Raw genomic sequence first — 21,768 nt, 5'->3', positions numbered from 1 at the left:
AAGAATGCCATTCTGAACAATTAAACAAGAATTTCTACTCCCAAGTAAACTAGGTTTGATTAGCTATGAAGACCCTACTTTTTTTTCCTCACAAGGAATTGTAAAAGAGGCAGCAATACAACATAAATAATATGATAGAAACATATTTTCAGAGAGAATTTGTCTAAAGGCCCCACCTGTTTTCCTGCAGATTGCGTTTGCACATGATTCAACTCGTGTGATCCAGTGTTACATTCAGTATGGCAACGAAGAGCAGAGGAAACAGGCTTTTGAAGAACTGCGAGGTATTTCTTATATATATTTCGTAATTGTTTGTAAGAAGTCGCTTGTTTTCTCTTGAAATACCCAACACTGTCCTGGAAAAGAATTCTGTTGAGGGATAGCAGTGTGTCCTCTGCAGGACCTTTGCTGTTTATTTGTATTTTTTGCCTGGGACAAATAGGGAGTTATTCGTTTGTGTTCCCAAGATTGTGCAGTTAGTTCTTCCCTTGTTTCTGGAGGACTGGAATGAGGTTATCATTAATGTAATGTATTTTGTTTTTCAGGTGATTTGGTTGAATTAAGTAAAGCTAAGTATTCCAGAAATATTGTTAAGAAGTTTCTCATGTATGGGTGAGTTGTTCTATTTATAAAATATTTTTTTATTAGTTTTTTAAAGGTGTGGATACCTATTGTGTGCAAATAAATGTTGCTTAAAAGTTGCATAATAGGAGGCTTAAGCAGATGCTTGTGATGTTTGCAATGAGTATGGTCTTAAAAAATTAATGTTATTAAAATTAATGTACAATGATGGTATTGTCTTCATTGTTCTTACGAGTATATCCTGAAGCCCTGGAAGAAGAGAAATGGTTATAATGAACTTTAAATTAGTCACCAGTTATTTAGAAGATGGAGTGATGGGAGGGGCAGGTGAGTAGGCTCAGAAGCAGGGTTAGTGGGTTAGGAAATGTCGAGATGGGAGGATTTCCTAAACTAGGTGGAATTGATACTTGTCTTCCTGTCTCAAGTATAATAATGGGCCAAAATATGCTAACCAACAACAAAAAGTACAGCTGACAAATTTTCAAAAACTGTGTTCCTGACTAGAATTACTGGCCGCTTGATTATTTTAGGATAGAATAGAAATATTTGTGATTAAGCCCTGTTTTAAAAGAGAATCCTGGGGCTTCCCTGGTGGCACAGTGGTTGAGAGTTCGCCTGCCGATGCAGGGGACACGGGTTCGTGCCCCGGTCCGGGAGGGTCCCACATGCCGCGGAGCGGCTGGGCCCGTGAGCCATGGCCGCTGAGTTTGCGCGTCCGGAGCCTGTGCTCCGCAACGGGAGAGGCCACAATAGTGGGAGGCCCGCGTACTACCAAAAAAAAAAAAAAAAAAAGAATCCTGGAATATGTTTTATTCATATTATCCTGCATGTTTGACTTTTACCGTCTCCTTTTCTCCTTCTACCCCGCTTCTTTTAAGCTGAACAATTTACTAATGGGAACTGACATTTATTGAGCACTTACTATGTGCTGGTTACAGTTCTCAGTGCATCTTAACTCATTTATCCTCACATCAACCTTATTCTTTCTATTCTATGACTAGAGAAGCTGAGGCACAGAGTGGTGAAATACCTTGCCCGGGGTCTTTCAGCTGGTAAGACCCTAGGTCTTTTCAGACCTAGGCAGGCTGGCCCCCGAGTCACTTAGAAATGCAAGGTAGAGGGAATTCCCTGGCGGTCCAGTGGTTAGGACTCCGCAGTTTCATTGCTGAGGGCCCAGGTTCCATCCCTGGCTGGGGAACTAAGATCCTGCAAGCCGTGCAGCGCGGCCAAAAAAAGAAAAAAAACAGAAAAAGAAAAGAAAGAAATACAAGGTAGAAATACAAGGCAATTTGATTTTCCTTCTCGTAGCGTTTCTCTGTGTTAGCCACCTCCACACACAATGATGAGCTGGTCTCAGAAGAAGTGTGTTATGTTTTGTTGCCACCCATCTTTCTCCTTCTATCACTTCTCTTTTCCCATGGTCACGCTGGGTTTAGGAGTAAAGCACAGATTGCAGAGATAATGAGAAGCTTTAAAGGTCACGTGAGGAAGATGCTGCGGCATGCGGAAGCGTCCGCCATCGTGGAGTACGCCTACAATGATAAAGCCATCTTGGAGCAGAGGAACATGCTGACAGAAGAGCTCTATGGGAACACATTTCAGCTTTACAAGGTGAGATTTCAAGACATTTTTCCTAGAGATTTTACTTTCTCTGTGTGCTGTTCCTTACCTTCCAATGCCCTGTTTTCAGAATGTATTTTTACTTTGGTTGTTCCTTTAAGAGACTACCTCATAGCCTTTATCCTCTTGGATTATTTTGTCTCTGGTGTAATAAGCAAGTGATCATACTTACATTTCATTCTCCCAGAACACAATCTTTAAATCCCCTATAAATTAAAACTACTTTTGTTACTCCTTCCCAAGTACTGTGTGTAATGCTTTGGTACTTCTGTTTCTACAGTCAGATAGACCAAGGAAGAAGATTCTTAATAGTCAGTGAAGCTCTGTAAACACCCCTTAACCAGCTCTGGTTGAAGGGCATCGAGCTCCCTGTTGCTGCCTTCTCTCATGTTTCCTCATGTTTGTGGATTACCCTTCCCTGGGTCATATGCAGAGAGGAAGCAGAGTAGAGAGACCCAACCTTGGATTTAGTACAAGGCTAGTAATGGGACTAGGACAGTTAAAGGATCAGTTTCAGACTTTAGGATACAAATACACATATTTATCTCAAGGGAGATGGATTGATTCCTGAGTTTCTTCTGCTAGTCAGTTTCAGCCCCTGGGTTGAACTTAGTGCTTTGTTTCCTTTGTCACAGTCACTATAGGAATATCCAGCTAATTACAAAACCTGGTGGCAAGAATTTGTTAACTGACTACTTGATCTTATGATTAGGCACATGCTAGGTGCTTGGCAAGTATGAACTGGCTGGTTGGTTATTTAGCTTGGCTCTGGAAGTACGATGGTGGGTGTATAGAATGAGAATTAGATAATCAAAAATTACCCTGTGAGTGTATCTACAGCGGGGCTTTTGTTATGTAAATATGGCAAATCTAAAAATTTAAGTTTATGTAAAACGACAATAATTGATTTTCTTTGTTCCGAAGTTGAAGAAACTTGATTAAATTTAGAGGGGTTTGATTTTTCTTCTGTTGCAGTCAGCAGATCACCCAACTCTGGACAAAGTATTAGAGGTACAACCAGAAAAACTAGAGCTTATCATGGATGAAATGAAACAGATTCTAACTCCAATGGCCCAGAAGTAAGGAAGCTGGTTTTTTTTTTTTCTTAACAAATGGCATTTGAAGGAGGAAAGTTTTACATAGCCTTTGCAGAGAAAAGGTGGATAGTTTCCCAGTTATAGTCTGTTATTTAAATTGGATTGTGAGACCTAAAAGCCCATGCATTTGGCCTTCGTGGAATTTGTACCACAGTGGAGTGGTTAGGGCATTACGTCTGGGACCAGACTTCCTGGGTGTGAATCCTGGTGCCTCTCTCAGTTACTAACTGTGACCTTGGGCAACTTAACTTCTCTGTGCCTCAGTTTCCATATCTGTAAAATTACTATAATAGTAGTATATATTTCATAGAGTTTTATGAAGATTAAATGGGCTAATATTTCCAAAGCGCTCAGAACAGTGCTTTGCTGTTAAAAACAACATGTTTTTGCCGTCTCCGTGGATACTCCGTGTGAACTTGAAGTCTTTGGTGCCTGATCGTTAGCCTCCACTGTACACCTGAATTCACCAAGTGTCACACTAGGAGGCTTGGATCAACTAGGTATTGTTGCGATTGCTGATACTGTTTTGATCTATTTAGGATTTAACTCCTAAAATGATTTTGTGAAACTGACGCATTATAAAGGAGGCTTGACAGAAAGAAAATAGCCATTAAAAAATAGTCTACATGTGGATTTCTAATAACATGTCCATTGTTGTGTAAAAGAATATAGATGTCCTTATTTAAGAAAGTCGAGTGTATTTTGAACGATAATTTCATATTTGCTGATTAGATACTAGAAACTTGTACTCTGGTCTTGGTTGTAGATGGCAACCAAGACCTATATATTTTTTAATAGGTCTAAAAGTTTTTTTTTTTAGTCTTAGTATTGCTAAAGATATGATTTATTTTATGACAAATGAAATTTGCTAAAACCATTTCACTTGTTTTGATTATTTTAGGGCGACCGAGGTTACCTATCTCTGTATTATTGTGGTACCATTTCTGACTTTTTTTTCTTCTTTTTTTCTGTTTTCAGAGAAGCTGTGATTAAGCACTCACTGGTACATAAAGTATTCTTGGACTTTTTTACCTATGCACCCCCAAAGCTGAGATCAGTAAGTTCTCGGTTTTAGGTTTTAAACTGAAACATGTAGAACTGTGTAAAAAACGTGGAATACTGCTTTGATGTATATTGGCTTTTGAAAATTTTAAACAATTGTTTCCTTATTTAGAAAAGATAATGTTCTAAACTCCCTTTGAAGAAGTCTACTAATTCCATTTAGATTTTTGCCAGAAAGACAGTAGAATTGACCATAATTTTATCAGTTTCATTGAATTTTTATATTTTAATTATAATCCAGAGAGCATCCTCTAGCTTAACCTAATAAGAAAATTAACTAACATGGAGGAATATTCAGCATTCAGGGAGTTCAAAATTCACCTGTATTGATACAAAAACAAAAAATTATATTGGTGTTAAAAGGTTACGGGAGGACACTAAGTGAACCGTGAAAAACTGGACCTTACATGAGCGTGAAGGTAAATTGTACTGCCCTTCAAGTCAGTGATGGGAATATAGATGAGAATTCACTTAGTCCCCTGAATTTTGCTTGCCTCATCATACTGTAAACTCATCATCCATTTGTTCTCATTCTAATAATAAGCGATAAGCAAGTAACGAGACTCATGTCTTTTTAACAAATATGCCAGATTAAACATTCATAGGAATTTTGACCCTCTCAAAATTGACATGCAGAATAGTTTTCCAAGAGTAGCCGCCTACCTAAGCATGTGGTTCAGTGACCACAGCAGCTGCTGATTCTCTTTAGGGGATTTCTCTCTTGTTCTGGCACCGCACAGTATCTCACAGTTCTGGATTTACTGAGGCAGGACTTTATGTTCAGAACTGAGAAAATAATCATTTGAATATATTCCATAGTAGAAAGTCTTTATCTTTTTAATGTTGAATATGTTTTAGTAATAGCAAAAAATCATTGGGAACTTAGTGTGAATATAAAATAATCAGACAGGTCTTTGTGGCCCCGGGGGCATTTTCAATAGAGAGACTTTAAAAAAAAAACTTCTGGAGGTAAAAGAAGCATAATTGGAATATATGTTTAACTCCCCAACTGGATAGCTTTGAAGAGATTCATAAGTTCAGGTATGTAAGCTGAAAGCTATGTTCTTGAGATTTATCCTGGAAAAAGATTGTGAGATAGTTAAGGGTGAAATTGCTGTTCCTTATTGATAAAAATAGGCCACTTTTCTCCTTCCTGGCAGGAGACTTTGTATTTATTTAATATAAATTTTAAAATTGGGAATGGACTAAACTGGCCCCGCAGCTGTTAGCTGGCAGAACTCACTTATGTCCTATATGCTAGACTTCCAAATATAATTATGAAATTATATACATTGAAAATAAGGAATAAAGATTAAAAATAAGCTAAAATTACCTTGTAATAAACTAGTGATTGGGTTTTTACTTAAAGGTCATTGAGTAAAGGCCTAGTGAAGACCTAGTCTAAATGTTAATGTAGGGATAAATATTTCTTAGAGAAATGTTATTTAAGTGTCTTTACGGTGAATTATTAATATGATTTCCAGAGGTAATCCAGTGATAAATTAAAAAAGAAAAACTTTTTCAGACAAAATTAGTGTTTTGGTTTTCTGCTTGTTATATACATGACTCTTTTAGGGAAGAACATTTTATTTATTTTATCTGGCTTTTTTATTAAAAACTCCCTTCTTCCCACAGCCAACTCTTAGATTTTTTTTTTCTTGAGAAGTCCTTTAGAATATACTATACGTATACAGTTGACCCTACAACAACATGGGGGGTGGGGTGCCGACACTCCCGTCCCCCTCAGTGGACAATCCGCCTATAATCAGCCCTCCCCATCAGCAGTTTTGATTGCAGATTTACCCACCTTCAGATGGTGTAGTGCTATAGTACATATTTACTGAAAAAATCCGCGTGTAAGTGGACCCGCCTGGTTCAAATCGCACTCGGGGTCAACCGTATACGTACTTTTTTGAACAGACATTGGTAAAACTCAGGGATTTTAATAGAAATTGCCTGCCAGCAGTACTTACTGCTCTTGATGGAAAAGAATGTTTCCAGGAAGCGGTTGTTAAATTGTTTGCTACCTATACTTTCTGCCTTTCATCCTCTGTGCATAACTGCTCCTTAGTAGACAGATTGTGAGAAAGTAAAAAGAAAGAGTAAACCAAAGCCCTGAACTGCATTTATTCCCCAGGAAGTGATTGAAGCCATCCGAGAAGCAGTGGTATACCTGGCGCACACACACGATGGTGCCAGGGTGGCCATGCACTGCCTGTGGCACGGCACGCCCAAGGTAAGCGTCAGTCAGGGCTTGACTTGCCTCTCCTTAGACTTTTTCGGTCTCCTTGGGGTTGGGGTTTTGCCCTCTTGCGCACAACAATATTATCTTTGCAAAGTTGTGCCTCAAGGCCTCACAGAAACTGGCTCCCCTTTGAGCCTTTTGTTTCTTCTCTACTGGAGTCTTCTTAAAGTTTGAAAACCTTGGGCTGTCTCATATGGGGAGGCGTGTGTCAAGCAAGTAAACACACTATTTATGTTAGGCTTAAGTTTATAAAAGTTTTGGTACCTGTCAGCCTCTTTGATTCCTCATTTAATGATCTTGTTGTGGGAGAGGGAGAGGAAAGAGAAGAAAATAAGCAGCTGTGCATTTGCTCCCATGGTTCTTAAGTACTTTGAGGGAAAAAGTAACGATCCATATTAATTATAGAAACTTAACAGAAACTATCCTCATTTCCTTGATTGGTATAATTCTGCCTTTAAAAGACAGTTGTATTTTGTCCACTTTTTTCTTTCGTCCACTTTTTAATACAAATTTAATTTCTCCTCAACAAGTAATGTATTGAATGCCATCTGTATGCTAGACTTTTATGCATTTGAAGACAGTTCAGACATTGGAAGAGGGATCTCAGTTCTTACTATAAAAGGAGGTAGTTTCACTAGGTTTGCCTTGCAACTAATAATTTTATGGTTCCATATTTATGTCTCAATGGATTGTCACATAGAAGTCTAAGATTATAATAGCTCTGAGAGGACTTATAGTGTATTGCATTTTTTGGTTCTGGTTGAATAACTATTTCCACTAATGAAAAGTATGCCACTCCAATGAAAGTTTAATATTATATAAAATTTTTAACTATGAAATACCTTAATCTATAACTAATCCATCACTAAACCTGTAGCTATAAGTTCATTGAGACAATTTTTCTTTTTTAAGGACAGGAAAGTGATTGTGAAAACAATGAAGACTTATGTTGAAAAGGTGGCTAATGTAAGTATAAAAACTACATATTTCTTTCTTGGGGACTTCCCTGGCGGTCCAGTGGTTAAGACTTCGCCTTCCAATGCAGGGGGTGTGGGTTTGATCCCTGGTTGGGGAGCTAAGATCCCACATGCCTCGGGGCCAAAAAACCAAAACATAAAGCGGAAGTGATATTGTAACAAATTCAATAAGGACTTTAAAAAAAAAATGGTCCACATCAAAAAAAAAAATTCTTAAAAAAAAAAAAAAAACCTACGTATTTCTTTCAACTATTTTTAACAATAAAACGTATTTATATCTATTATAGGAAATTTGAAAAGTTCAGAAAATTACCAAGAAAATTATTTATTGTTTCATTTTGTTATAATCTATTTTTATGCATATGCATGTCTTTTTATATATTATTAAATTTACACAAAATGAATTTCTCCTTTTTTCATTTAACATTGTACTGTGGCAATTTTCCATTTTTATTAGATAAGTTTTGAAGACCTGATATTTAGTCTCTAGGTAAATTGCACTTCAGAAACTTGTTACCAATTTTCATTACCACCAAAACATAAAAGAAAGTGAAACTTGTCTCTTTTCTTAGATTAAATTTGTAGTGTGGTCAAAGAAAATTTTAGTTAAGTTTTATAATTCTTTGGAATCTTTTGGAGATGGTATAACAGCTTTTCGAATGAAATTGGAGGATATAAAAAGTTTTTTCTAAAGGATTAGTTGCCTCAAAAAATAGTATTTCTGTGTATTTAAATACTAAATAGTTTTCCATAATAATTCTAAAATATATGTAGTAGTAAGCATTAGTTTTCAATTTTTGAACTATTTTATATATTATGTTTTATAGCTTCTAATTTACAGGTGAACTAAAATTAGTGATATCAACAACTTTTCCCTCTGAAAAATCCAGTAAGAACTACTGGCATCTAGTGAATACGTGATATAGTAAATGCTAATTCAAATTCAGATAAACCGGTGCTCTGTGATTGTATACATATCTGTTGTCTTCTGTAGGATTCAAGACTAGGAAGAGAGTTAGTATAAAACCACATAGAAGGCAGCTAACTTGGCTGTAACAAAATGAAATAAGAGGCTCTCTAGTGAGGAGTTTTCAGAGTATGAGAGAATTTTATGATTCATAATTCATCATTAAGTAAATCTTTTTGTATAACATTTTAGTTTGAATATTTTAAATCAGAAATGAGTAAAAATAGAATGTTAATAGAAAGTTCTATTAGGTGGAAGGGAGGGATAAACTAGGATTTGGGATTAACATATACACACTACTATATAGAGTGGATAATCAACAAGGACCTACTGTATAGCACAGGGAACTCTACTTAATATTCTGTAATAATCTAGATGGGAAGAGATTCTGAAGAAAAGATGGATATATGTATATGTATGACTGAATCACTTTGCTATACACCTGAAACTAATACAACATTGTAAATGAGCAATAGTCCAATATAAAATAAAAATATAAAAATAAAATGACATCAGAAAAAATGTTCTGAAAGGTATTAATAGTAAAAGACACTCATTTGTAATAAAATTAGATTGTTTTAATTTTACAATTTGGTTACATCAACAGTAAATTTTTTTGGACAACCTCATCCCCACAAGGTATTGCGATGTTAGCAAATTAACAATTCAGTGTCTCTTTTATCTCAAGGAGTTGCTTCTAAAGGAGTGAGATAAACTAATATAACCCATGGATTTGGTCTATGGGTTATTTGGAAGTATTTAATTTCCAAATATTAGGGATTTCTTGATATACTCTGTATTATTTCAGTCTTTTGAAATTTATAATGACTTATTTTATGGACCAATGGATGGTCTACGTTAATGTCTTGAAAAGAATATGTGGGTGTAGTCCTCTATAAACGTCAGTTAGATCAAAATGGTTTGTAGTGTTTTCATATCATGGATGTTTTTACTGATTTTACTTATCATTGTCTAGTTCTATCAGTTGCTGGGGAAGTGTGTTCAAACTTCCAAGTATAATTGTAGAATTGTCTATTTCTCATTTAAATTCTGTTCCACTTTTTGTATTCACCCAGAGAGATTTTACGCTTTGGTGTGCCTCTGTGTGTGGGACTTAAAAAACCAGAAACCTGTGGTTGTGTACTATATGCACAACATTCTCTACTTTGTTTCCTTCATTTAATTCATCTCAGGGGTCATTTTATGTCAATATATATTCATCTATCTACCTCTCTCGTTAATGACTTTATGATATTTTATTATATGACTTCCATAGTTCATTTAACAAGTCCCTACTATCAGACATGTTAGTTTCTAGTTTTTTATTTCAGATAATTCTCCAGGGCATATCCTTTGTTCATATGTGGGAGCATGTCTGTAAGATACCTCCCTAGAACTACAGTTGCTGGATCAGAAAGTACATGCATTTAAAATTTTTAGTGTTGTTGTCAGTTGCCCTTAAAGAGGTTGAACCACTTTACAGTCTCATCAGCAACATAAAAGTGTGCCTGCTTTTCCCCAAACCTTTGCCAAATTAGTATATTATCAAGGGCTTTCACTTTTGTGTATAGGACAGGTGGGATATAGTATTTCATTGTTTTAATTATAGTCCTTAATTAATGAGCATTATTTCATATGCTTAAAGCCATTTGTACTTCTCTTTGTGAACTGATTCTTCATGTTCTTAGCCCATTCTTAGTTGATTGTTGGCCTTATATATAGTAAAAATGTTAGACTTTGGTGTTTTTCTCCAGTTTGTTTCTAGTTGAGATGTTATTCCTGCCATATTCATCGGATCTGGCTCTGAATGAGTGTTGGCTGGTAGCAAAAGTCAAATCCCTCTTAAAGTAAAAAAAGATTTATATCATCATCTGGGATACTTAAAAGGAATATGCCACAAGCTTTGAAAACTTTTTTTTTTTTAACAAAGTAGAAGTTCTTTAAATCTTGGAACAATATCAGCATCATGGAAAAAATTGTTATTTCAATAGTAATGATTCTGAAAGTCCTAATGTATATTTGTATGATCTCGTGCTGCTCTCCTTTTTGAAAGCAATTGTTTTTATCTTACTCTCATATTCAGCATATAAGTATATTCTTCTAGTTCTTTTTTTTTAGTGTTTCTATTTTAATTATATAGGATTATTTTAAAGAAATTGTACAATATACCAAAGAAAATGAAAAATTATTTGTAATCCTTCAACACAGTGGTGACAGTGTTTTTCCTTCCAGGATTTTCTGTGTATGTGTATTATGTATATTTTGTATATATAATTATATCTAAGTTTATATATTTTCTTTTTTATGATTGCAGTACTCTAGTTTTTTTTTTCCCACTTGTCACTGTAACTTTCTTTGAGTTTAATTTTCAAGTAGCTATTCATTAACAGGATACCTATTTTTGAGTGGTGTTATATTCTGATTAGTTTAAAAAAATGAGTCTCAGCTATTTAATATTGAAGGATGTGCTTACCTGTTTCTTTTTCTTACCCTAGAATATAATTAACTAGGTCCTGATATAAGAGCACATTTTTTGGAATGACTTTTATCCATCTCCTTTATATTATGCTGGATACGTCGTCAGGGTGATAACCTTTTTTTTTGTGTGTGTGGTACGCGGCCCTCTCACTGTTGTGGCCTCTCCTGTTGCGGAGCACAGGCTCCAGATGCGCAGGCTCAGCAGCCATGGCTCACAGGCCCAGCCGCTCCGCGGCATGTGGGATCTTCCCGGACCGGGGCATGAACCCGCGTTCCCTGCATTGGCAGGCAGACTCTCAACCACTGGGCCACCAGGGAAGCCCCCGGGTGATAACCTTTTAACGTAACTCCTTAGGTGGAAGAAAAGGGAGAATCTGTATATTTTTTTAACCTTTACTGGCTTTCAATTCCTACAGGGCCAATACTCCCACTTGGTTTTATTGGCGGCGTTTGACTGTATTGATGATACTAAGCTTGTGAAGCAGATAATCATATCAGTAAGTAATTCACATAGTCTTGAATTTAATTTAAATTGATACATCATTTGTGAGTGTGTAAGTTTGATTTCACACGTAGATGTGTAAAGATTTTGAAATGTGTAAATACTTTCTGCCAGTATTTATTTTTTAGTTGCCTTAAGCCTATTTTGGGGGGTTGCTTTATTCCCATACAAACCATAGTCCTGTTACTTGATTATTACTAATTAATGTTGCTTTAAATATGTAAAAGACTGCTTAAATTAGGGTAATGTGACTTTTTAGACCACGTAACATACTAAAAGAAAAATTAGCGATGCAGTGTTTAGATTTGATCGGAAATTTATTTTCATAGTAATTCCTCAGTTATTCAAGAACTCATGTCCACCCAGGCAGAAGCTATCCATGACCTTTTTTCTCTCCCTTTGGAGAAACTGCCTCTGCATAGCTTATCGATACATCTGTCCTGACTTGAACTGGAGAAGAAAAACTGATGAAGTTCACTCAATTGTGATGGCTTCTTAGAGATTTCATGAAAGCTGGTGTAGAGTTAGATTAAAAATTTTAACTAAAATTAGAATACTAGATTCCTTTTTTCATTTCAATTTTTTAGCCTGGTATAATGACCATAAAGTGGTAATAATTGAATGCGGTTTACTTAACCCTAAATTTGCCTTCAGAACAACTGAGCTGTTCTCTTATAAAAACTACACCCAAGTAAAAACTGTATTATGAAATAATTTTCTTCTTTCTGCAATGACTGCCCCTTTTCTGACTTGAGATTCTGCGATCCTCTTTTATTTTTCCTTCCTTTATTTCTAGCATGCAAGTTGTGTTAGGTGTATGATAGAGGTTTCGGGGGAAGGCATAAGAAATTGCAACATTGGTAGCAGGGACCGAACCTGGAAATATTTTAAAAAGCACATAATCTGTATAGACACAGATTATTCATTTGAAAGTTGGTACACATGGATGGGGCCCTTGCAGAAATCTTAGTGACAAAAGCGACTTCCACACCATCTGCAGGGAGAAGCATATGGATGTTCAGAAAGAGAATTTACCTGTTGGCCTGTGGTGGTGCTGTGGCCTCTTTGTAGCCTATCTGGACCAGTTAGAGCTGGCTGATTAGGAAAAATGTCCCAACTAGTGGAGGGATAGGAGATTTGTTTTTTCAGATGCCAGCTCTAGGTCCCAGTGTGTGAATTTCTCATGCCCTTGCTGTCATTTTCCAGCTTTCCCCTTGACTGTTTTAAGATTGTGATGACTTTCTTTGGGATAGGATTGTGGGAAGAAACAAGTTGGCAGGACTTTGATGTTACAAACTGAGTATTTTGACATGTTCCTTGTGACTTTATTACCCTTTTGACTCCAATCAATAATGATTGTTTTTCATTCCAGTGACAGAAATGTGAGGCCATAGATTAGCTAATGAATAAAGTTGTTTCATGAAAATGGAAACAGGCTGGGCTATTGAAAGCTTGCTTTTGTTTAATATTTTCATGACAACTAAAATTTGCATAACTGTTCCAAATGGATTTTAAGAGAAACCAAACTCCCTTCAGGATTTGCCACAATTGTCTGCTAGATTAATTTTTTCCAAAGATTTATCCCACTTAAAGTCACTGTTGAAACAGTTTTAATTCTTTGTGCTTATCAGTTTGATAAGCACAACTGTTTAACCCACATTCCTAGTGACTTTCTCATACTTAAGGCAGCTTTCCCTGAGAATGGCCTCATTTGCTGATGTCTTGCCTCCAGCTGACAAATGCTCAACGGGTTTTGTGTATCATTAAACTACGTAGCCAGTGATAAAATTATGGAATGCTAATTGCTCTTGCATTTTCCCCACCATCCACTACAAAACCTGTTGCAGTATGCAGTGCTTGTTAAAAATACCCAAGAAAGCTTAGTGTTGCAAAACATTCTGTTCAGGGTAACCAGACTCCTGCAAATGTCAGGTTGAAATCACAGCCTGGTCATTTGAGCCCTCACCTTTCAAAATGGATACACACTGTTTCCCACTTACTGTACTTTCTAAAATAAACATACTTATAAAATCCGACCCTGGAATTGTTGGTATGATGCAACTGCTTTGACAGCAGTGATCCTCTAAAAAGGAAGTAAGTACACTGGCCAATTGCTCTTTGAGAGTGAATATTGATACATACTTTAAAGTGTAGTATCTTTAAGATGCTATACAGAAGATATAAAGGATAATAACAGTGTACACCCAGCCTCCCACCTGATTGGGCATGAAGAAGTAAAACTTGCCAAATACAGTTGAAGTTCAAGCCCTTTGTGTACTTTTTTTTTTTTTTTGCAAATCCTTGTACCCACCCCCCTCTGCTGTGATGGATTGGTGCTTATTATTTGCATGCATTCCCTTATCCTTTTGCTATATGTAGATGTTTATGGTATTACTTTGCATGTTTACAAATTCTGTATAAGTGATGTGTGTTTTCTCCTGCAACTTGCTTTTTCCTTTTGGCATTATGTTTGTGAGTCATCATCAGGGAGGGTCAGGAAGCTTTTTTTTTTTTTTTTTTTCAGTACGTGGGCCTCTCACTGTTGTGGCCTCTCCCATTGCAGAGCACAGGCTCAGTGAGCCCGCTCCGCGGCATGTGGGATCTTCCCTGACCAGGGCACGAACCCGTGTCCCCTGCATCGGCAGGCAGACTCTCAACCACTGCGCCACCAGGGAAGCCCAGGAAGAAGCTTTTTTAATAAAGGGTCAGATAGTAATTATTTTAGGGTTTGTGAGTCGTGTATGGTCTCTGTCGCATATTCTTGTTTGCTTTGTTTTTTGTTTAGCAACACTTTAAAATGTAAAAAAAATATATATATATATATATTCTTAGCTCACAGGATGTACAAAAACAGGCTGCTGGTTAGATTTGACCTACAGGCCATGGTTTACCCACCACTGTTCTAAACCATTCATTTTTCAATGCCAAATAGTTTTTTACTCTATGAATATACCACAGTTGATTTTTCCATTTTTTCTGTTGATGGACATTTAGGTTGTTTATAGTATTTGTAACTTTAAACATTCATATTATTTTTTGCTATTCCAAATAATTCTGTAAGCATTCTTGTATGTCTCCTCGTTTCTCAAAGGCATTTACTTAGCAGAACTGTGGGTTGCCAGATATGCTGCCCATATGTTATATAGAGTCATGTGTCTGTGTTTCCCACGCAGCCACTACAAAACCTGTTGCATTATGCAGTGCTTTTAAAAATAGCCAAGAAAACTTAGTGTTGCTAAGCATTCTATTCAGAGTAACTGGATATCCTGAAATGTCAGGTTGAAATCATAGCCTAACAAACACTCCTTTTCTCTTTAAGACCAGGCTCCGATTCAATCTCCAGATAATGTTTTCTGATCTCTCAGCCAGACCTGCTCTCCCCGTTCTCTCAACTCTTATAATTTTTGTCTTTGCCGTCTATTCATTTAGCAGTTAATTGTGCTCCGACCCAGGGCTTACAAACTCAGAAACATTCATTGACCAGACAGGTAAATGAGCGAGGCAGGCCAGGTTGGGAGGGGCGGGGGGGGACTAGAATGCACCTGCCCTGTCCAAGGCGGTAGCCCCCCTTGGCTCCAGCCTCTGGGAGTGTGAGCCCCATGGTGATAGATCTTCCAATTTATTTTTCTTTTTTAATTGTGATAAAATTTACCATCTTAGCCATTTGTAAGTATATAGTTAAGTGGTATTAAGTGTAGTCGCACTGTTGTACAACCAATCTCCAGAACTTTTTCATCTTGCAAAACCAAAACTCTGTACGTTTAATAACCTCATCCCAATTTTTTGAGTGCAGCCAAAAAGTTGGACTTTTGTATAAAATCACCGCATTTTTTAAAACAAAACACTCAAGAGGCTGCAGTCACTGCCAGTGATCTAACCTTCTTCTTACACTTCTGTTTTTATCCATTATTTAAATCTCTTATTTTTATTTCTAACTTTTAAAGAGTTCCTCTTGCCTCTTCTGCTAGATTTTAGCTCTTTAAGGTTAAGGTCAGCCTGTGTTTCTCTTTGTTCACACACAACCTTCCATAGAGGAACACGCACCATGGATGGGCATGGTGCTCAGTAATGTGTGTTGCATTTTGCATTTCTTCTTCCACTGAAAATGCATATGTGCTCTAACCTTACTTCCAGTGTTCACCTTTCATTTTGACCTTTACCTTTCCCTTTTAAAAGAGGGTTGGCAAAACAAGAATGCCAAAGAATCTGACAAGCGTCCAACACGAGGTCAGAATGGCCACACATTTTCACAAGGGAGATCTTTTGTTCTTCTTGCACTTTTCTTCTGTTTACATACCTGCTTTAGAGTAAAGCATAAGGGGAAGATATTACAACAGTGGTCCTTCTTGTGATTTTCTCTAAGTAAGAGGGAAAGTGAATTGAAAACCTTTACATTTGAACCTTCATTGTTGGGGCTCTTTGCTCTTTTGAGGATGCCAAACTCATGACTCCCATCAGCTTTATTTAACCTCCATAGTTAAAGATGCTGTATATTGATGGGTGTTTTCCATATGAAAATAATTACTTTATAGCAGTTTCCAGTTTATAGCGTGAATTTTCTGATTTGCTCCTGGTAGTGGCCCACAGGTGGGGCAGGTGTATCATTTCCTTTTGCAGATAAGGGAATTGATGTATAGAGAGGTTAAAGGATTTTCCAAAGGCTACACAGCTTGAACCCAAAGACCAAATTCAGCACAAATCAACTGCTCTGTAGCTGCCTCTTCCCTATCTCTACGTGTTTCGACACTCAGTGTTCTCCAGGTGATCATCTAGAAATTTCTCTCCTCTGTGTGTGACCCAGGTTAAAGAGAAATGAATTAGTACTCCATAAAATAGCATCACTCATACTGTTTTATTTTTTCCAAGATGAATGTTTTTGATGGTAGGAAACCAGGAATAAGGGGGAGTTGGGGGAGAATTAACTGATATCACATTTTTAAGTAAACATTTTTTAGTTTCATATGATTGTTAGTTTATAAACATTGCACTCTTTTCAGAATCTTAGACCAACATAAGTGTAGATTCTAAATTCCTTAATTACAGACTGAAAGGTAGTAAAAGTTCAGTGAATTTGGGCACTAGTCCTTGAGTAGTATTTTTGCATGGATTTTATATGCATCTTGTGTTAAGGTGAAACCATTTCTGCCCAAGCCAGATACGATGCACTAGTCCTTAAGTGTAGAACCCACAGAGAAGATCAAGTACATTGAAGACTACATTGCTGGCTTCATGCCACCCCTTTTCCTGCTAGGCCAAGAAAAGAAAAGTTAATTAAAAATAAATAGCAGCCATTTATGTTCTTCACTGCCTACTCCCCCCCTCCCTTTTTTTTTTTTTTTTTTTAAAGCAAGTTTTTTTTTTTTTTTTGCGGTACACAGGCCTCTCACTGTTGTGGCCTCTCCCGTTGCGGAGCACAGGCTCCGGACGCTCAGGCTCAGCGGCCATGGCTCACAGGCCCAGCCGCTCCACGGCATGTGGGATCCTCCTGGACCAGGGCACAAACCCGTGTCCCCTGCATCGGCAGGTGGACTCTCAACCACTGAGCCACCAGGGAAGCCCAAAGCAGGTGTTTTAAAGGTATAATACCCCAGAGGGTTTTTTAAGGACAGCAAAGTTGTGGAGGTTTTTTAATGATTGTACAGATTGGCCTAAGCTATGTATCATTCTCAGTCTCCTCTTTAAACTGATTAAAGCATTTATCTTCTTTTATGAGTTGGTTAAACCTTAAATAAAGCCACACTAAAAGTAGCCCATATTTGTGGCACTAAATGCCTCTTTTTCAAAAATGCATATTTTGAGTCTACTTTGGGACACGTTTACCTTGAAATTGCAAAAGAGCTCCCATCCCCATGAAGTGATGTACATTTTTTTTCTGTCTTCCCCTTTAGTACTGAAATTTTAAGTCATTTTTTCTGAGTGGTTAAAATTTATATTCATTTTCAGGTGGTTAGATCTGTTGCACCTATTTTCTAGCTTGTTTTTTTTTTTTTTTTCCTGCACCTAAATTACTAATCTCGTAATCAGTAGGCACTCAAGAGAATAGCAGATCTGAGTATATCATCTGGAGAATTCCTTTCCTTAAGAATGGGGTGTATGTTTTCTTTGAAAGAGACTAGAGTTGAAGTCAGAGGAGCAGAACTAGTGAGAGCCCTTGCACTGCCACTCTCATGTCCTCCTGCAGGTCACCTCCCCCCTTTCTGGGCCCCTCATCTGTAAAGCTGGGTGGTTGGACTGAATTCTTTCTGTGGCCCCAGCCAGTTCTGAAGAATCTCTGGTGTTCAGACACACTTGGCTTTGAATATTAGGTTTGCTGTAAGAAATAGGAATGTTAGAGAGGGAAAGACTAATGATTTTTCTGTTGCATACGTAGAGTAAACGAATTTTTAAACAATGATTTTTCTGTCCTTGCAAGTATCGCCAAATCTACACAGGAGCTCAGTTGGGGTGGGGATGACATTGCCTTTGTTCCTTAATCAAACAACTAGAAAAGGAGGTTACTGTTCTTGTTAAGTTGATTGGAGATGTCATAGAATGCAATTATTTGTAACTGCTCCATGGAGTCTTTCTGCATTTATTTCCCTCCCCGCTCTTTTTGTTTTCCACGTGATACTTAAACAGCCTTCATTTGCCATGAGTAAGTAACCTAACTTTAAAAGCCTTTATCCACTTGTTCTATTTAACGGAGTTTCTTTATCTCCTTTCACATACATCTCATTAGGGAAATTCTAATAAGAATGGTCGTCATCAATGCTGCTGCTCCATTTAAGTGCAGCTGCAAATTAACTGTATCTGCTCAGTGGGCCCAGCAAGCAATGTCCCTAGTAATAGTGGCCTAAGAAATATTGGTTACAATGAATGAGATAACTCCTTTAGACATATATTTTTTAAGTTCTTGAGCTTGGTCGGTTAAATACAGATGGATTGTTCAGTAATGCTAGTCCCAGTAGAGAGGCAGTTCTGTATTCCGAGTGTAAATTTCTTTGTGCTTTAATGAGACGACTTCAGAACTAGCTCTACATTTTTCATTAAGTACATTGGGGAAAAGTTATGTATCCTTCTTTACCATTCAGATTCCAATCATAGTTTATTTTAAGCATATAGATTCACTTTTTGTTTCTATAATTTTACAGGAAATTATTAATTCCTTGCCTAACATAGTAAATGACAAATATGGAAGGAAGGTCCTGTTGTATTTACTAAGCCCCAGAGATCCTGCACACACGGTAAGAGAGATCATTGAAGTTCTGCAGAAAGGAGACGGTAACGCACACAGGTGAGGGACAGTAGAATAAAGGGCTTGGGCCCTTTATTCCTCTGCTCTGATTGTTCATTCATTTTGAGTGGCATGTGCTTCCATAAATCTACTCACATGTGTACACCTCTCATGCTCCCTCCCTCTCTAAAACTCCAAAGGTGAATTCCATTTTTCAGCCTGTAGTTTTGGCAGATTCTTAAAGTTTTTATCCTGAAAAGGAAATGAAAGCATCACGCCAAAAGAACGCCTCTGAGGCCCAGCACATAGCAGGCGCTCGGGTGTGTGTTTTGCTTTATGTTTAAAGCAACTGGTACCACTTAATCAAGTACTGTAGGGAGCAGAATCCATAAAGTAGTCTAAACATGTGTTGTAAGATATTTTGTTACTGTCGTTATTTGGTTTGGGGTTGGTTCGGGATTTTTTTTTTTTTGTATTACACAAGGCAAGCTTCACTTATTGAGCGCTCATTCTGTGCCAGGCACTGTTCAGATCCTGGGGACACAAAGATGAAAGCCAGATATCCCGCCCTCAAACTGCTTATCTACATGCACAACAGAAATTAGACAACAGAGCATGGCACAAACTGTTATAAGCCCTTAGAGATTTCTGTGATAATAAAACACCATATTTCCTTTGCTATTTATCTTACCTTAATTCTTCATTCAACATGTTACCACAGTAAGAAAGATACAGAGATCCGCCGACGAGAACTCTTAGAATCCATTTCTCCAGCTTTGCTAAGCTACCTGCAAGGACACGCCCAAGAGGTGGTGCTGGATAAGTCTGCGTGTGTGCTTGTGGCTGACATCCTGGGAGCTGCCATTGGAGATGTGCAGCCCGCCATGAATGCCGTCGCCAGTTTGGCAGCGGCAGAGCTGCATCCTGGTGGCAAGGACGGAGAGGTACTGTGCTATCGTGAGACAGGCGGGAAAGCCACAGTGGCTGCAAAAACGCCAATCACTGGGAACATTGCTATAAAGAGAATTTTAGTGATAATTAACTCACCTCATACCCACAGTACATTTGGAAATTGCGAATTCAAAACAGTGCTGTTAACACTCACTGTCTTCTGATGACTCCACATACCTGTAGAGTAAAAACAAAATCCTCTTAATGCTGTCCGTGATTGACCCAGGCTGTCTTTCCAGCATATTCTGTGTTCTTAATTTTGTTTTGAATTTGCTGTGGACTTTTGCACTTCCTTCATTTGTATGTACTTCTTTTCTCAACCTCACGTGCTACTTATGTTTCCATTTTCCTGCGCTCTTCCTGTAGAAAGCCTTATTAATCCTTCCAGGGCCTTGGAATCCTTCTCCGTGAAGTCTCCCTTAGTTCCCTCTCAATCAGAAAGTTTTCCCTCTTTCTGAAAGCTCCTGCCTGTGTTATTTGGGCCTTGTGTTATTCTGCCTGTATCTTAAGTTTCTTGGTTCATGCACTGAATATGTGCTAGGCAGTGGTCAACACCCCCCACCCCCAAAAAAGAGAATACCGTTTGGGGAAACACAATACTTAAATAAATATGCACACAAATGATTATTGTAGAATAGAGATACGTGCTGTGAAGGAAAACGCCAGGTTCTATGGGATTATATACAAATGGGAGGCAACCTGTCCTAGGAGGGCTTCCTGAGGCAGTGAAAGCTAAGCTGAGACCCAAAGGACTGGTAGCTGAGTGAAGAAAGAAGATTCTAGGCAGAGAGAAGAGCATGTGCGGCCGCCTTGGAGGAAGGAAGAAGCTCGGCATGTTTGAGAACAGGAGGCTCAGGGGGCTGGAAATCAGTGAGCAAAGGGAAGAGGAAGGCGGAAGCCAGATCCTGCCAGGCCCTCGCCCCGCGCTGGGTTGTGAGCTCCTGATGGACCCACATGGATGGGGAGCCCACTGTTCTCTGACACAGGAGATGGGGAAAGAAATGGGCCATGGATCTTAGAGACACCCTGGCTCCTGCCCTCACAGGGCAGATCCTGTTAACAAATTGGGACGATGCATGTGTAATGAAAGTTCCTCTGTAAGGACACAGGGCCTGTTGTCTCCCGTGCTGGGCAAGGAGAGGTCCTAGGGGATCTCTGTGCGAGCAGTTGGTATGGCCCTTGAAGAGGAGTGAGCCTGCTCATCAGCTAGTGCTCCTCGGGCATCACCTTAAAGGATGATTTAAACATCATTCAGCATTTAGGTTTTAATGTTTCTGCTGTAGTGTTCTGTCCCATCGGTTTCTTTGCTCCTCAGAATTGCGTATGACAATCTGGAAAGTGGTTAGCATGATCTTAAGATGAGCCTGGTGGTGGAGCTGTTCAAACTGGAGCTCATGAAGCTGAATGTGAGCTGCCTCAGTGGCCATGTTATCTTGAATAACCATCTTCATTTCAGTCAGGGTTGGAGTAGATCTCTCGTCCCTCCAGGTGTAGTAGTCATTGTAGATAAAGACCTCTTAAGCCTTTTGGAACTTTCAACTCGCCTGAGACTTTATCCGTATGTGGTGATATAGAGTGGATAAAAACAGCTTTTTAATTAATATGTTCTTGACCCCTCACAGCTTCACGTTGCAGAACATCCTGCAGGACATCTAGTTCTGAAGTGGTTAATAGAGCAAGATAGAAAGATGAAAGAAAGTGGACGAGAAGGTAGGCTGTGCAACTTGACCTTTTCTTGTATTGGATGTGGAATTTCAGTCATATCTGGCATCCCTGAACTTTATGCCGGCCATTTAAGTTCAAATGAGAGTCTGTTGAGTTTGTGAGTAAGAAATGATTTAGTGGTTGCAAATAATGCTTTTTCCCCCTGGAAACTTGTCTCCTAGAATCCTTTCATTTTCTTTCCCTTTCCCACCCTCCCTCCCTTTCTCTCCTCCCTCCTCTGCTACTTCAGACTTCAAAACGGGCTTGTCCAACATTCTAAAATGCCATTTTATTCTTTGAGGATGGTGAGAGCAGAGTAGGAGGGCCAGTTTGTGAGTATCATCATCCCAGTTGAAAAGCATATTTATCT

General features: G+C 38.2%; 1 protein-coding gene across 5 annotated transcripts in view; it reads left to right on the top strand.

Annotated features, from left to right (window-relative positions):
• The window catches only part of PUM3 (pumilio RNA binding family member 3), a 65,466-nt gene that overhangs the window by 30,622 nt on the left and 13,076 nt on the right, over positions 1 to 21,768 (top strand). For all 5 annotated transcript variants that reach the window (XR_003432663.1, XM_027105775.1, XM_027105774.1 and 2 more), the window contains 11 exons: positions 191 to 284; positions 546 to 612; positions 2,019 to 2,193; positions 3,178 to 3,281; positions 4,278 to 4,356; positions 6,499 to 6,597; positions 7,519 to 7,572; positions 11,445 to 11,525; positions 18,661 to 18,803; positions 19,465 to 19,687; positions 21,317 to 21,404. Coding sequence is in view for 4 of the 5 variants with exons in the window: in XM_027105775.1 (XP_026961576.1) it covers positions 191 to 284; positions 546 to 612; positions 2,019 to 2,193; positions 3,178 to 3,281; positions 4,278 to 4,356; positions 6,499 to 6,597; positions 7,519 to 7,572; positions 11,445 to 11,525; positions 18,661 to 18,803; positions 19,465 to 19,687; positions 21,317 to 21,404 (1,207 nt within the window). In the remaining variant the exon portion in view is untranslated. The remainder of the gene's footprint in view (positions 1 to 190; positions 285 to 545; positions 613 to 2,018; positions 2,194 to 3,177; positions 3,282 to 4,277; positions 4,357 to 6,498; positions 6,598 to 7,518; positions 7,573 to 11,444; positions 11,526 to 18,660; positions 18,804 to 19,464; positions 19,688 to 21,316; positions 21,405 to 21,768) is intronic.

This window comes from Aethalodelphis obliquidens, unplaced genomic scaffold (genome assembly GCF_003676395.1).
Source record: "Aethalodelphis obliquidens isolate GAN/ISIS:26980383/991018 unplaced genomic scaffold, ASM367639v1 scaffold7, whole genome shotgun sequence".
Lineage (NCBI taxonomy): Eukaryota > Metazoa > Chordata > Mammalia > Artiodactyla > Delphinidae > Aethalodelphis > Aethalodelphis obliquidens.
Note: the sequence above shows the minus strand (reverse complement) of the source record. Positions and strands in the feature narration are given on the sequence as shown.